General features: G+C 41.7%; 1 protein-coding gene across 1 annotated transcript in view; it reads left to right on the forward strand.

Moving 5' to 3' along the window:
- The window catches only part of LOC124008100 (cytosolic phospholipase A2 gamma-like), a 27464-nt gene extending 17089 nt beyond the window's left edge, over positions 1-10375 (forward strand). The window contains exon 16 of the mRNA XM_046319074.1: positions 9688-10375. Within this exon, the coding sequence (XP_046175030.1) occupies positions 9688-9872 (185 nt within the window). The 3' untranslated portion in view covers positions 9873-10375. The remainder of the gene's footprint in view (positions 1-9687) is intronic.
- The last annotated feature ends 4944 nt before the right edge of the window (positions 10376-15319 follow it).

Raw genomic sequence — 15319 nt, forward strand, 5'->3', positions numbered from 1 at the left:
TTTGTAACAGTATTTTTATTGGAATTTCACAATTTTCACCCATATTAAGAGATACAACAACAGAGACAAAGCACACAGAACAAAAACAAGAAAAACAGCACCCACTTACACATATCTACACGCATATATATACACATAGATACATACATACACACACATGCATATACGCATGCATACGCGCACGCACACACACACATACACACCCATACATACGTACACCATTTTCCTCTTCCCGCTCGGTGCTTCTCTCACCCCATCACCATCATTGCGTCTCTCAATACATACATTTTAAACAAACTTACAAACAGAAATTAAACAAAAAAGCTCAGTTTAAACCAAGAGGTTAGGTTCCACACTTGGAACGTAGAGTGTAGTTCTGAAATACATAGATCCCCGCCATTCTAAGAGAATCCTTGCAGCATAATAGCTGATACCTCAGGTTCTAGGTCATTTAGATAAGGTTCCCATACTTTTTAGAACTGGTCTGTTTTAGAATGCAATGTACATGTCAGATATTCCAGAGGCACCCATTCAAATAGTATCTTATGCCAATCTTTAATAGAAGGAACGTTATCACTCATCCACTGTAAAAGGATGTTTTTCCTCGCTGCGAATGTAAGGATGTTGTAAAGCCTCCTTTTACCCACAGAAGTAACATGCCTACTAGGGAGACCTAACAGTAAAGAAACTGGGTCCAATTCTAGATCAACCCTAGGATCTTTTCAATTTCTTGCAGAACACCAGACCAGTATCTTTGTATTTTGGTACATGACCATAAACAATGTGTTAGGGTGCCTGTATCAGTTTTGCATTTAAGACACTGAGGGGAAGAGGAAGTGGGGCTAAAAGCATGTCTGCGATTTGGGGATATATGCAATCTGTGTATTATTCTTAATTGGATTGCTCTAGTACGGTTACATATAGATATTGTTTTTGCATATCTCCAAATGTCCTCCCACATCTCTTCGTCAATAGTAACAGACAATTCTTTCTCCCACACTTGTTGTTTCACCCTCTGTGTGTTGACATCAGAAAAGGACCTTAAAGTATCATAAAACAGACTTAGACATTTTCCTTTGTGGGAAAAAAAGCATTATTTCAATGACAGACACATCAGGGTTACCAATTAAGGTGGTGCTCTTCAGAATATAATGTCTTACTTGTAGGAAGCGGAAAAAGTCCTGCTTTGGGAGTCAATATTTCTCGACCATCTGCTCAAATGACAACAAAATCTTATCAGCAAATAAGTCATTTAGCCTGCGTATGCCCTTATTAAGCCATAAGTTAAAGCCAGCATCCAGCAATCCTGGACTGAAATCTGGGTTGTTAAGAATTGGGGTAAGAGCAGAGGTTAGTTTGGACCTTCCCAGGAAGCGTTGATCTGACCTCCATACTTTGAGTGTGTTAAGTGTAACGGGATTATTGCAGTGATCTTCTACAGACTTGAAATTTCTGAAAAATAAAATATCCTGTAAGGGGTATTTTGAAAGAGAAGTCTCAATGTCTAACCAAATAGAGGAGTCATCATTTGTGATCCAGTCAGAAATATAACAAAGGTGGGCACACCATTGATAGAACCTAATATTGGGCAGGTCCAAGCCGCCCATAGAACTTGGCAGCTGCAATATTGCCATCTTAAGTCTTGGCTTGCGTTTACTCCATATAAAGGAACTTAGCCATCCATTTACATCCTTTATTATCATATTGGAGAGTAATACTGGGATCATTTGGATTGGGTAAAGTAGTCTAGGTAAAATGTTCATTTTCAAGAGGGATATTCTACCCAACCAAGAAATCGGGAGAGAGTTCCAGCGCTCCAGATCCTGTCTTATTGTAATCAAACAAGGGAACAAAATTGGCTTTGTACATTAGCTGGAATTTAGGTGTTAAAATATACCCAGATACATGAAACCTGAGGGAGACCATTTAAAAGGGAAGGGGGGGAGAAGTATTAGGTACAGAGTGTAGGCTACCAAGTGGCATAGCCTCTGACTTAGTAAGGTTAATCTTGTAGTCTGAGAATTCGCTGAATAATTCAATAATATTAATAAGAGATTTAATTGAAGTCTCGGGACTAGAGATGAATATCAGGACATCATCAGCATACAAGCTTATTTTATGGTGAACATCACCAATGAGCAGCCCCTGTATAGCAGGCGTTACCCTGATGGCCTCGGCCAGTGGTTCCATAACGAGTGCAAAGAGGAGGGGGGATAAAGGACAGCCCTGTCTGGTACCTCTGTGTATAGAGAAGCTATTTGACCTTAGCCCATTAGTAAGGACAGCAGCCTGAGGATCATCATATAAAACTTTCACCCATTTTATAAAGTTGTCCCCCAGACCAAATTTATTTAGAGCAAATAATAGGTAAGACCCCTCCACACGATCAAATGCTTTCTCAGCATCTAGGGGGAGCACAAAAACCATCCACAGCACTTTGTTTGTAGGCTTGAATTACATTAAGAAGCCGCCTGACATTGTTGCATGACTTACGGCCCCTAATGAAGCCAGTTTGGTCTCCTTTCACAATTAGTGGCAGTGAGTCCTCTAATCTTGTGGCTAGAATTTTAGAAAGCAATTGTCTATCCACATTCAGAAGGAAAATTGGTCTGTACGAGGAACAAGACTCTGGACATTTTCCCTTTTTGAGAATAAGTGAAATGTTGGCTTCTCTCAGCGTTTGAGGGAGTTGGTCATTTGAAAATGAGTGGTTAAACATATCACGCAATGGCTCAAGGATCAGGCCATGGAACTCTTTATAGAACTCACTTCAAAACCCGTCTGGTCCTGGGACCTTACCATTTTGCAGATTCTTAATTGCAAACATTATCTCTTCCTTGGTAATAGGGGCATTAAGGAGGGACCTCTGCTCTTCAGAAATAGTAGGGAGCTCAATCTTACAAAATAAGTTCTCCATTAATTTGGGTGCATCCTTTGGCAGTTCTGAGGCATAAAGGTTTGTATAAAATTTCTTAAATGAGTCACTTATCAATTTATTTTCATATAAATGATTACCATCAGAATCAGTAATAATAGCAATTGACTGAGAGTCAGCCCTCTTTTTAGCTAGGTATGCCAAGTACTTTCCTGGCTTATCGCCATGTTCATGTAGCTTTTGCCTGACAAATCTCATTTTCTTTTCAGCGTCCTGTGTTAGGAGAGAGTCTAACGTTGATCTAATGACTGATATTTCCTTTAATAGGGCGGGAGTGGGCGTTTTAATGTAGTCCTTCTCTTTAGTTCCTAATTCACCCTCTAACATTTTTTGCTTTTCCCGCTTTTTCCGTCTCTTAGTAGCTGTGTGACATAATCAGACCCCTGGCATACGCTTTACAGGTCTGCCAAAGGAGCGAGGGGTTATCTGTTGATTGAGAGTTAATAGAGAAAAATGCTTTAAACTCTGTAATAAAATATGATGTGAATGTATGGTCTTTAAGAATGGTTGTGTTCAACCTCCAATGTCTTGACCGATTGAATGCCCCGTTGAGTTTTATGTCCAGGATCACCTCAGCATGATCAGATATGACTATGCTTCCTATCCTAGCGGATAAAACAGACTGCTAAGACGTCCTGGGCATAAAAAAATAATCTATTCTAGTCTGACATCCATGAGGTGCAGAGAAAAAAGTGAACTCTCTGTTGGAGGGATGAAAAGCTCTCCAGGCATCCGCATACCCCAGATGATCACAAATAGCTTTAAGTGACTTAGCTTGAGGAGAGAGTGAAGCTATACCGCTGGGAAACTTATCAATAAGGGGGTTCAACAAGCAGTTAAAATCTCCTCCAACCACTGCAGTGTCCGAGTTTAATTCTGAAAAGTCTAGAAATGCCTTAGTGAGGAAATCAGGGGGGGTGATCGGGGGGGAAGTAAATATTAATTATGGAAATGTTCTGCCCTTGTAAAGTACCATTAATAATAACAAAGCGACCAAATTTATCTTTCACACAATTCAAGACCTTAAGTGGTAAGTTCTTTTTCACCAGAATTGCTACACCACTACTTCTGGATGTAAATGATGAGAAAAACACTTGACCAAACCCCCCCTTGTTGTAATTTCAGATGCTCCTTATCATCCAAATGGGTTTCTTGTAACAGGGCAATATCAATATTTTATTTTTTCAAAAAAGACAGTACTTTCTTCCTTTTAATGGGGTTATGGCTCCCTCTAATGTTCCATGTACATACACGCAGTCTGTTACCTGCCATTGTGTCTTGACCATTCAATGTCCAGACTGGAACCTACTGTAAAAGTGGGGTGGTACCTTTTTCCATGTGTTGAACTCTCCTCTATCTCAATGAGCATAAACAAACAATACGAACCCTGAACTCGAACTATACTAAACCCAAAAATTAAACATGTAAAGATCCAAAAGGGGGTTTTCCCACTAGCTAACATGCAGGGGATTTCAACTCTCCAATGTAGACTCTTAAGTCTGCATTGCCGCTCAATAGCCTCATCCTTTATATGTATGGAAAAGAAAATCAATAGAAGAAGATTGAGGCTCTTCCACCTAAAACCAAGCCTGGGCACCAATATGGATTCACACATATCTCAGCCTGAGCTATAGCGGCTATTACTTTAGCAAGAAAAATAATAAAGATACGAATATTACTGAGCCGAAAATAAACAAAGTTATTCAATGCTGTGGAGGTGCAGCTTAAAGTTATTTACCCGAGAGAGTCAATAAACGCAGCAGCCTCTTCAGGTGTGTAGAGCTTTTTAGGTGATCCGTTGACCATAATCTTCAATGTGGCCATGTACAACAGTGCGTAGTCCATCTTCATTCTCCTGAGTCGAGCCTTCGCCTCAAACGCTTTGCGTCTCCGTACAACCGCTGTGGAGTAATCATTGAAGAATGAGACCTTTGGACCTTTATGTTGACTACCATCAGCGCCGATGTTTCTAGCCGCATCCATGACGCGCTGCTTGTCGGTGAAGTTGTGGAACTTTATAACCAACGGCCGTGGGCGCTGATTGGGACCGGGTATTGGTGCTTGAGAGCGATGGGCTCTGTCCAGCTTCACACGACTAGCCTTAGTGTCCATTTGTAGGTAGCCAGGGATCCATTCCTCAAAGAATTTTACTGAACGTGTCCCTTCAGAATTTTCCGGGAGTCCCACAACACGAATATTGCATCTGCGTCCTCGATTATCCAAGTCGCCAATGTGCTCCGCCATTTCGGGCACCTGTTTCTCAAGTGCTTTTATCTTAGCATCCATAGATGTAGTTGAAGTTTCCACTGCAGCAATTCTTCCTTCCGCCTCAACAACACGTTTCACAACCCTCTGTATTTCAGCTGAATGGCCTGCTATTGCTTCCATGACCATTCTTATCTTAGCATCGATCACTTTAGTAATGTTATCAGTCATCTTTTGAATCATCAGGTCCATTGTGCCTGGATCCGCAATGGTGTTAGCTTCGCTAACGTTAGCTAGCTCCTCATGCACATCCACAGGGGTGGTGGTTTTGGTCGACTTCTTAGTAGTTCTATTGGGCATGTTGTCGGAGATTTTTGCGAAATAGTCGTCAAGACTCATTATATGGTAACTTATTTAGCCAATTCTACCACTTTTTCAAGCTAGGAGATTAATGTAAGAATATACATTTATGAATGCCACGAGAGCTCGCTGAAACACTGTTCTCTCTACGGCGCCATTTTGTCCCCCCAACTGTCTGCTTTTTATAATGACATTAGTATTTTTTTTTTTTTATTTCACCTTCATTTAACTAGGAAAGTCAGTTAAAAACAAATTCTTATTTTCAATGTCTGCCTAGGAACAGTGGGTCAACTGCCTGTCCAGGGGCAGAACAACTTGTCAGTTCAGGGATTCAAACTTGCAACCTTTCGGTTACTAGTCCAACGCTCTAACCACTAGGCTACCACTACCGACGTGGACTGGAGTGTGGACCTCAGTTTATCTTTCAATCACCCACGTGGGTATATTCTCCTAAACACCAATGAGGAGATGCGAGAGGCGTGACTTGCAGTGCACAAGCATTGTGGGTGCAATGATTGGATACTGCACTCGACAAGAGCGGTCAGCATGTTAGTCTCTGTCTCAGTCTCTAAGTGTTGTATCTGTATTAATTCTCTGGACTCTATTTTTAACACCCTCACGCCATTGTAAATCTAAACGGTGGCGGTAGCACTATAGCAGCCATACTGGGTCAATACGGACCGCGGGTCCGGAGTGTAAAACAATTCTATATGATTATTATACTTTTTTACACTCGTGTCACGAACTGGCTCGTAGCCCGTAACAAAAAGGGAGACAATGCAGAGATCAAGGAATAACAAAAATATATGTATTAACTAAAGAAAACTATATACAATTAACAATGCTGTGTGTAGTCAATAATCAGTAATGTAAGTGAGTGGTTGCGTACGTAGATGTGATAGTCGCTTTGGATAAAAGCGTCTGCTAAATGGCATATATTATTATTATTATTATATTATAATGAGGGGTGTCCCTGGCTATGCCCCCCACCTCCCCCATAAAACTGGGGACCCCCAAGGACCCCGGAACATCACACTAACTAAACGTAAACAAACAAAAAACTGCCCTGGTAAACGTTATCACCCTGCCCCGGCCAACCTCATCCTCCGCAGACCTCAGCAACCTTTGCGCACAGGAAGCAACATTTAAGAGGGAAGAAGAAAATGAGGACAGCAGGGAACAGATGACATGAGTGACAGTGCAATGTAATAATAATAATAATAATACAATGCTAAATAAACTAAAGAAACAGTGGCCAGTCGCGTGGACGATACGCCTTCCCTCGGGGACCAAGCGTATGAGAAAACGCGTGTCCACCGATCAATAGGACCAGACGCGTTCAGGAACAGCGCGCACGAGAGATCACGTCAGCAACGGCATTATCAGTACCCCTGATGTGCCGCACATCGAGATGGAATGATCATGGAACGAGTCACCGCCCATGCAGAGAACACCTCTGGGAAACACTGCGCTCTCATCGGGAATCCCTACAAACGATGGCTTAGCAGAAACCACCAGAGATGAAGACGCGACAGGCCATACACGCTCACCAGCGAAGTTATTCCCAAGGATAACGTTGATACCCTCAATAGGAAACGAAGGACGCACCCCTACCACAATCTTGCCTTTCACCAGTTCAGACACTTCAGACAACATCAGTTTATGCAATGGAACTGACAGTGTTCAACCCGATTCCCCTAATTAGAACACTATTCCCTGAATCAGTCTTTTAAACTGTGACGATAACTCTCACGCAAACTCAACATGAGTCTGTTTATCAGCCTGGCGGTAAGCCTCAGGAATCAATTCGTTTTAACCTGACACTGTCAGGAGCTGAATATGCTTCCTGCGCCTTACCAGTCAACACACACTGCAACATTAAAGTGTTAAACATTAAAGTGTGATCAGAATCAGGCCAGCTCCTAGTGTCAACAACACGCTCAAACAACAACAACAAAAATGTCTCAAAGTCCTTCTCATTAAATTTTGGCAACAGCCATATGCTTTCAACAATATCAAATGTGTCCCCCGGAAGCTTTCCTTCCCTAACTAATTCTAGCCGCTCTTGTTGCAGCTTGATTTTAGCACGCACCAAATACTGTGTAAATTCCAATTCCTTTTCATACTTAACACGATCATGCTCCAGTTTAGCTTGTTCATGCTCTGGCTGTAACAGAAGCAGTTCTTTCTGCTGTTCAGAAGGAAGACGGAGAGGCCATTGTAACAAAACAGGGAGACTGCTGGGGGGGGGGGGGGGGGGGGTCCTTGTCAGAGGCTTCTGGGGGGTGGCGAGTCCTTGTCAGAGGCTGCTGGGGGATGGCGAGTCCTTGTCAGAGGCTGCCACAGTGGTAATGTTGAGTATACCACTTTCCATCAGATTGTCCTTCAATATCAATTTCAACCTGGTAGTGATTAGTGATCTTCATCAGCTGTTCTTTATCACATAATTTTAACACTTCCTCTGATGGAATGTGAATGAACTCGTCTAAATTAGATGCCATAGTCACAAGTTACTACTAAAAATAAACTTGCTCTTCCCGTCTGCTGAGCACACCAGACCACAACAAGAGAAACGCAAATCATACTGGGCACCACAGGAGAGAGATGAGATGCATAAGGAGCTTCCCCAAATCCTACAATAACTCAACCTTAGTCTTCATGTGGATTTGCGGTGTGTATTTATGCACTGTAGCCCACTGGCATGGGGGAAAAAACTGCAAGGATGTGCCCCCGAGACAGCTGCTCTGTCCACAGACACCACACAAAAATAACAAACAGCATAACCATGCCCAACGTATTTCAAAGTGGAACATGTCACTAAGCCTAACAAGGGAAAAGAAAGGCTATAGCTCTGGGTAGCAAGTGACACTACCCTACCCAAATCTCTCATTGGAGGTACACAGCAGATTGAACTCTGCTCCTCGAACCATTATCCCAACAGTGAGAGGAGCAAGAATTCCCAGCCTGTGCAGGGGCCTGGAAACGAATCAATGTTACTCTCTCCAACGCAGCACATAACCAATTATCCACCGCAGCGGCAAGTTTAACAAACAAAGGCAACCAACACTGGGCTTACCAAACAGCACAACTCAAAACAGCTGTACCAAAAGCTGCAAACAAGCACCTACAGAGTTTATCAAATACTAACTCCACATTTTCTCCCAAACAAAATACACTTACCAGTTAGCTAATGGTTGGCTTCAATAGCATTCACACTGATATTGGGGCTACTACTGTAAATTACATTATGGCTGAGCATGGACATGCCAATAATTATTGATAAGGCCTAAAAAGAGAACGAATAATTATTCTATTAAATAGGCTATGTCACACTTACAGGTACCATCATTTCTCCCAGTGGGCACATAATATTAAAACAACGCAGACTATGGAGAGTTTTACGCACATCCAAACTTTTCACAGTAGCAGGACAAATATCCAATATAAAGGGAGAATGTCCACTCTCCTGCAACTGAATAGGCCTGTGTTTTATGAACATATTTTTTTTAAACATTTTACCTTTATTTTACTAGGCAAGTCAGTTAAGAACAAATTCTTATTTTCAATGACGGCCTGGGAACAGTGGGTTAACCAACCAATCTTTTTTAACTTAAAAAAAACATGTAAAATGTAATCGGCAGGATAAAAAAATACACTCATTGCTGTTAAACAATCATTCGTTATAGTAGGTCTAAGGGAGGGTTTGGGTTTTGAACATATGAAAAGGAAAACATGCAGGTGTTATAGATAACTTCTAAATATGAGGTTTACCAGTGTTCACCGAGGTTCTCGTCTCATGATGGGAATGGACACGTAGGTTTTACGCACGTCCAAAACAGGACCTCTTGGCTAAAATAATGTGGGCCTGCCTACAATTCATAGATACAAAGGCAAAGTCAGCTCACCGTTTTATTCCTATCAAACTTAATATTTGAATAACGTTTTGGTGATTTTAAGATTTATTTCCAAGTTGTCTCAGGAGTCAAACCATTTATCGACATTATTGACTACTTCGCCATTGCTCTTGTTCCATGCGCATATGGGAAGTGTGTCAGTTTTTACATGACGAAATTGCAAACGTACATGTATTTGACACTAGCGTTGCCTTAATCCCCCAGCTGTAAATAGAACCCTCTGTGTTCAATATGTTCAAAGTTGTGTTGTAAGGCTCTCTGTTCTCTTCCTAGACGAGGAGGGGATTAAGAAGGAGAGGGAGAAGTACACAACGTTACGGCAGCCCTACGGTGCGCCTGAGAACGAACGCCTCCTGAAGAAGGCCAAGGACAACTTGAAGAACAACAAATACAGGATCCTGGTACAGATCATTATGGCTGTCCAACGCAGAAAGAATCGCAAGTCAGTGGCTCAATAGTCTGTATCTGTGGTGTAAAGTACTACAGTATTTTTTGTATTTTTTTTGTATCTTTACTTTATATTTGACAACTTTTACTTTACTACATTTCTAAAGAAAACTATATGTATTTTTTACCCCATACACTTACCCTGACACCCAAAAGTTGCCTACTTGTTACATTTTGAATGCTTAGCAGGACAGAAAATGTATAATTCAAGCACTTATCAAGAGAACATCCCAACCTGTTAGTCCCTGCTGCCTCTGATCTGGTTGACTGATTAGAAGCACCTGCTGCTCATCTGTGTTCCCAACAAATGCTGTCTTGATTTAAAAAAGATTTGTATCTACACACTGGAGAAAACTGAAAGGTCTGTGTATGCCATCTCTAATGCATTAAAAAAAACTTGATTTTCTTTTTGAGTGCAGACACATCACACCCTTCCTCTGAATTTGCAGTTTTTACGCACAAAAAGCTAGATTGTCCCTGTGATTAGGACTCAATAAACATAAATGCTTCTTTACATTTCTGAGTGTGCCCCTGGCTGTCTGGATTGCTAATATAAGTCATGTGAATAACAGACAAACTGAAGAAGTTCCACAGACATGTGACTAACATAAATTGAATGTGTTCCTGAACAAAAGGGGGGATCAAATTCAAAAGTAAAAGTCAGCATCTGGTGTGGCCACCAGCTGCATTAAGTACTGCAGTGCATCTCCTCATGGTCTGCACCAGATTTGCCAGTTCTTGCTGTGAGATGTTACCCCCCTCTTCCACCAAGGCACCTGCAAGTTCCTGGACATTTCTAGGGGGGGAATGGCCCTAGTCTTCACCCTCTGATCCAACAGGTCTCAGACGTGCTCAATGGAATTAAATTCCGGGCTCTTCGCTGGCCAGAACACTGACATTCCTGTCTTGCAGGAAATCAAGCACAGAACAAGCAGTATGGCTGGTGGCATTGTCATGCTGGAGGGACATGTTAGGATGAGCCTGCAGGAAGGGTACCACATGAGGGAGGAGGACGTCTTCCCTGTAACGCACAGCGTTGAGATTGCCTGCTATGACAAGCTCAGTCTGATGATGCTGTGACACACTGCCTCCAAATCGATCCTGCTCCAGAGTTCAGGCCTCGGTGTAACGCTCATTCTTTTGACGATAAAAGCGAATCCGACAATCACCTCTGGTGAGACAAAACCTCGACTCGTCAGTGAAGAGCACTTTTGTCAGTTCTGTCTGGTCCAGCGACGGTGGTTTTGTGCCCATAGGCGACGTTGTTTCTGGTGAGGACCTGCCTTACAACAGGCCTGCTAGCCCCCAGTCCAGCCTCTCTCAGCCTATTGCGGACAGTCTGAGCACTGATGGAGGGATTGTGTGTTCCTGGTGAAACTCGGGCAGTTGTTGCCATCCTGTACCTGTCCCACAGGTGTGATCTACCCGATCCTGTGCAGGTGTTACGTGGTCTGCCACTGCGAGGACAATCGGCTGTCCATCCTGTCTCCCTGTGGTGCTGTCTTAGTACGTCTCACAGTACGGACATTGCGCTATTGCGCCTTCTTTACCACACTGTGTGTGAGTGGACCATTTCAGTCTGTCTGTGACGTGTACACCAAGGAACATAACTTTCCATCTTCTCCACTGCTGTGGACACTTCGATGTGCTCCCTCTGCTGTTTCCGGAAGTCCACAATCATCTCCTTTGTCTTAACAAATATTCATTAAAGGAAACTGAGATTTACAATACAAGCCTTTGTTATCTAACAGCTATGAACTTTTTTTTAAGGTAAAAAAATTAAGCAATCGGGTAACTAAATCATAAACTATGGGTGTGGTCAAAATCTGTTTGCCATGCTAATACCTAGGGCTTTCCATGCCAATATTGCCATAGGGAAATGTTATCCAGGGAAAAAAGGATGTGTGCCTTGGTGAGCTCCCATATTGCCAGTTCCACCCACAAACATAAGGAATTAAGAACATTCATGTATATATTATTTTCATAGTAAATTCATAATCACATTATCGTAGGCAATATTTAATATTTTTGTAAATGGAGCAAAAACAATAAATATAGGACAAATAAAATGGGAATTTGGCTCCAACACCAGTGTTATTGGAAACTAAATCATGAATGACATCCATTTCTGAGGTATCGTGTTAGCAGAGTATTAATCTTGGAACCTAGAAGCTAGCTTTTAAATTGAAATTATGGGGGAGCAGGAAATAAACACTGAAGACAAGTTTCCACCCCACTAACATTTTTTGCCACAATGCCCATTCCATTCCGTCCCCGACCCTACGTTTACAATCCGACCTGGAAGCGTTCCGCGAAACATGGGAGTTAGCTGAACATGTTGGATGCCATCATTTCGCAGGTGAGCAGTGTGCATTCAATTCTGTTTGTAAAAACATCTGATTTCACTTGTAGCACCCTACTCTCTATTTGTCGATAGGTTTTTTCCAAAGCCACAGATTCTATTTAAATAGTCTGATTTATTGAGAGTAGCAGATGATTAATTTCCTGTTACACTTTGCATTAGCCCACCATTATTCCTGATTATCCAATAGAATCTGTGGATCTGGTCAAGTTGAACCATGTTGGGTTCCGTTTAGAAACCTCAGTGGAAATGGTTCAACATGGAACCCAACAGGACTCTTCAAAAGGATGCTCTGACCATTGACTCCTACAGGGGAAAATTAAGAACCCTACTTTGATACTAATGATTACTTTTTGTGTGTACCATCATCACCTGATCATCCCCTACATTCACCCGCTCTTCTGTCCAGTGCAACTCTTCCCCAGGGCTCCACTACAACGCAGTAAAGTGCTGTAATGGTCTTCCTCTTGGATATTAGTAGTCGTTCTGGACCACTTCCGACCTATATTTTTGTGTACAGAGCTTTGTGAACGTCACAGGGTCCAATCCTTTATTCCGCCGCCATTCTCCAGTGCAGAGCAGACTTGAAGTGTCAGGTTTCACATTCCTCATTTGCATAGGGAGCGAGGTCACATTTTCTGGCCTATTCGGACAAAGGATTGATATCTTCTGGCTCAGTATGTCGCAATCCCTCATGGGTTTTCTGGTAGGGGAGAGTGGTGCGCATTTGTGAACTTTATCTCACCATTTGAACTTGCTGTGGTCTTCCCAGATGGATTAAGCTCTCAAAATTATTTTTTTCCCGTAAAATGTATATATGACTACTTTCTCACAGAGGGAGGAAATCAGACTCCTTACAACTTCAGCGTTAAGTGAAGACATTTGAATGGTAGCTGTGTGACCCAGAACTTTCTGACAGTAATGTGAAATGGTGGCAATTTGTCACTTAACATTTATTTTTGTTTTAAGAAAGGTGAAATCTTATAGTAATTTTTAATTTGATTGTTACTATATTTAGAAAGGCCTTTTGCTGAATAGGGGGAAGAAAATAATTTCATATTTTCCATAATATTTGTACTTGAACCTGTGACCTCAAGTTAGTACACCTCAGCAATTTCTAACCATTGTTTCACAGAAAGGTGAGTTCCAGACCTTTCTAGAACTATTCAGCATGGCCAACACATGAAAAAAATAACTTGTGCACATGTGTATTTAGGTGGAAATCTAAATGTATATAGCTATATTCATAAAAAATACAATTGTGCAGAAGAGAAAGGGTTTTTTCATGTTAATCATTTCAGCACCATTACATTAATGAATTAAGCATGCATGAACATGCTTATCTTCGATTGTCTATAATTTCACTGCCATTGGGAAAGCACAAAAGGGTGTTTCAGAACTATATTGAAAGGTCTGGTTTTATATCCCACCAGGTAAGATTTGTTTTAAATTGTTTTTTGGGGGGGGTGAAATGCTAATTTATAGTGACTTTTTTGTGTGTAAAGGATACAGACAAATCTTAGCCTTGTAATTTGCTTAAATTTGCAGAGGAGCACTTACTCTGGTACAGTCCAATCAGTCTTAGGGACATTCATATGAGTGGCGGCTCGTGATTGACTGATTATATGGGCGGACAGCCTGCTGAAATGTTTGGACAAAAATGCATTTCATTACCTTAGCCTATATGCTATAGTTAATTAAACCAGTCAAAGGCAACAGTTTGCCAAGAAAATAGAGTTTTCCAACAGGTCCAGTACTGCGAGATCCATAAATTCTACTAAATGCCCCAAAACCTGACTGGATTGACATAACAGAATAACACCAGTCCTGATAGAAACCAGAAATGACTGCAGATCAAAAACACAGTTCTGGCATAAATGAAATTGCAGAGAAAAGCTTAATTGCCAACTATATTGCCTTGCAAAAAATAAAAACCTTATCCTCTCCTCCATTGGTGAATAAGAATACATCATTTTGGGACATACACCAAAGCAAAGCGCCAGTCTGTCTACTGAAGGATTGGGCCTCATCAAGTAGCAAACAATGAACATTCAAGCTGTGTTGGCTAATCTGGAAACGAATTCCACCATTTCCTCTTGTTGCCTAAACCAGTCATGAGCATGACAGTCAATCTGAAGGTCAGGCGCCACACAAAATCAGTGCTGTATTATGGGTTACTTTATTCCTGATTTCAGATTGTAAAGACATATACAGTATACTCACAGCCGCTAATCCCACCACGAGATGCTGCCTGTCGGCAACAAAATCCCATTCATTTTCACTTCTGTTGACCATGATTACTGCCTGTTGTTGGAATGGAGTTAGATCAGAGCAGCTAGGGCGTTCAAGCTCAACGCCCCCAGGAGGAGCAATAAACTTAAAGCAGCAGTGTTATTTCTTCTCAGAACCGCTAGGTGTCAATGTAATCGAATGTAGCGGTCCTGGATGCTAAAACATGCCCCCCTCAAAGCAATAAGAGGCCAACTGAAATAATAGTTTGGAACACATTTAAACCGTAAAATATAAAGGCTACTTGACTGTTTTAAACATACTTTTTTTGGGGACTATAGGGTGCCACCCCCAACACCCTAATGGACAAGCCGCCACTGATTCATACTGTACTAAATACCAGTGAGACTGCATTGTCTTACGACAGGTGTCGTCATGCTAGTGCAACCCCCGTTGCCTGAACTTCCTGTCTTGAAGAGTAATCCAACAGATCAGTGTGGACGAAGCTGTCAACGGTACGTCTGTACCATAGACCACCTTTACCCCAATCATCATGATCTTAGAGTCAGGAGGAGAGAGATGTTCTGAAGGACTTATGTTAAACACTGGAATCTGAACATGTTTTCACTTTATTTTCTTCCCTTCTTGGTAAGGATGGAAAAACGGCATTCTCCAGAATGTTCCAAATGACAACACGACAGCGCAAAGGAAACAGCAGATCATCCCATCGGTCACATTTTTCTGATGCGTTCAGGCTCTTTTCTTTGTTCTTTTCAAATCATTCTTTGACAGAAAGTAGGAAGCTGCAAACTTAATTACCTTCTCACAATGAAAAACAAGAGTTGTAATAACGACTTTCTCTTGACA

The sequence above is a fragment of the Oncorhynchus gorbuscha genome, linkage group LG21, assembly GCF_021184085.1.
Source record: "Oncorhynchus gorbuscha isolate QuinsamMale2020 ecotype Even-year linkage group LG21, OgorEven_v1.0, whole genome shotgun sequence".
NCBI classification, from domain to species: Eukaryota; Metazoa; Chordata; class Actinopteri; order Salmoniformes; family Salmonidae; genus Oncorhynchus; species Oncorhynchus gorbuscha.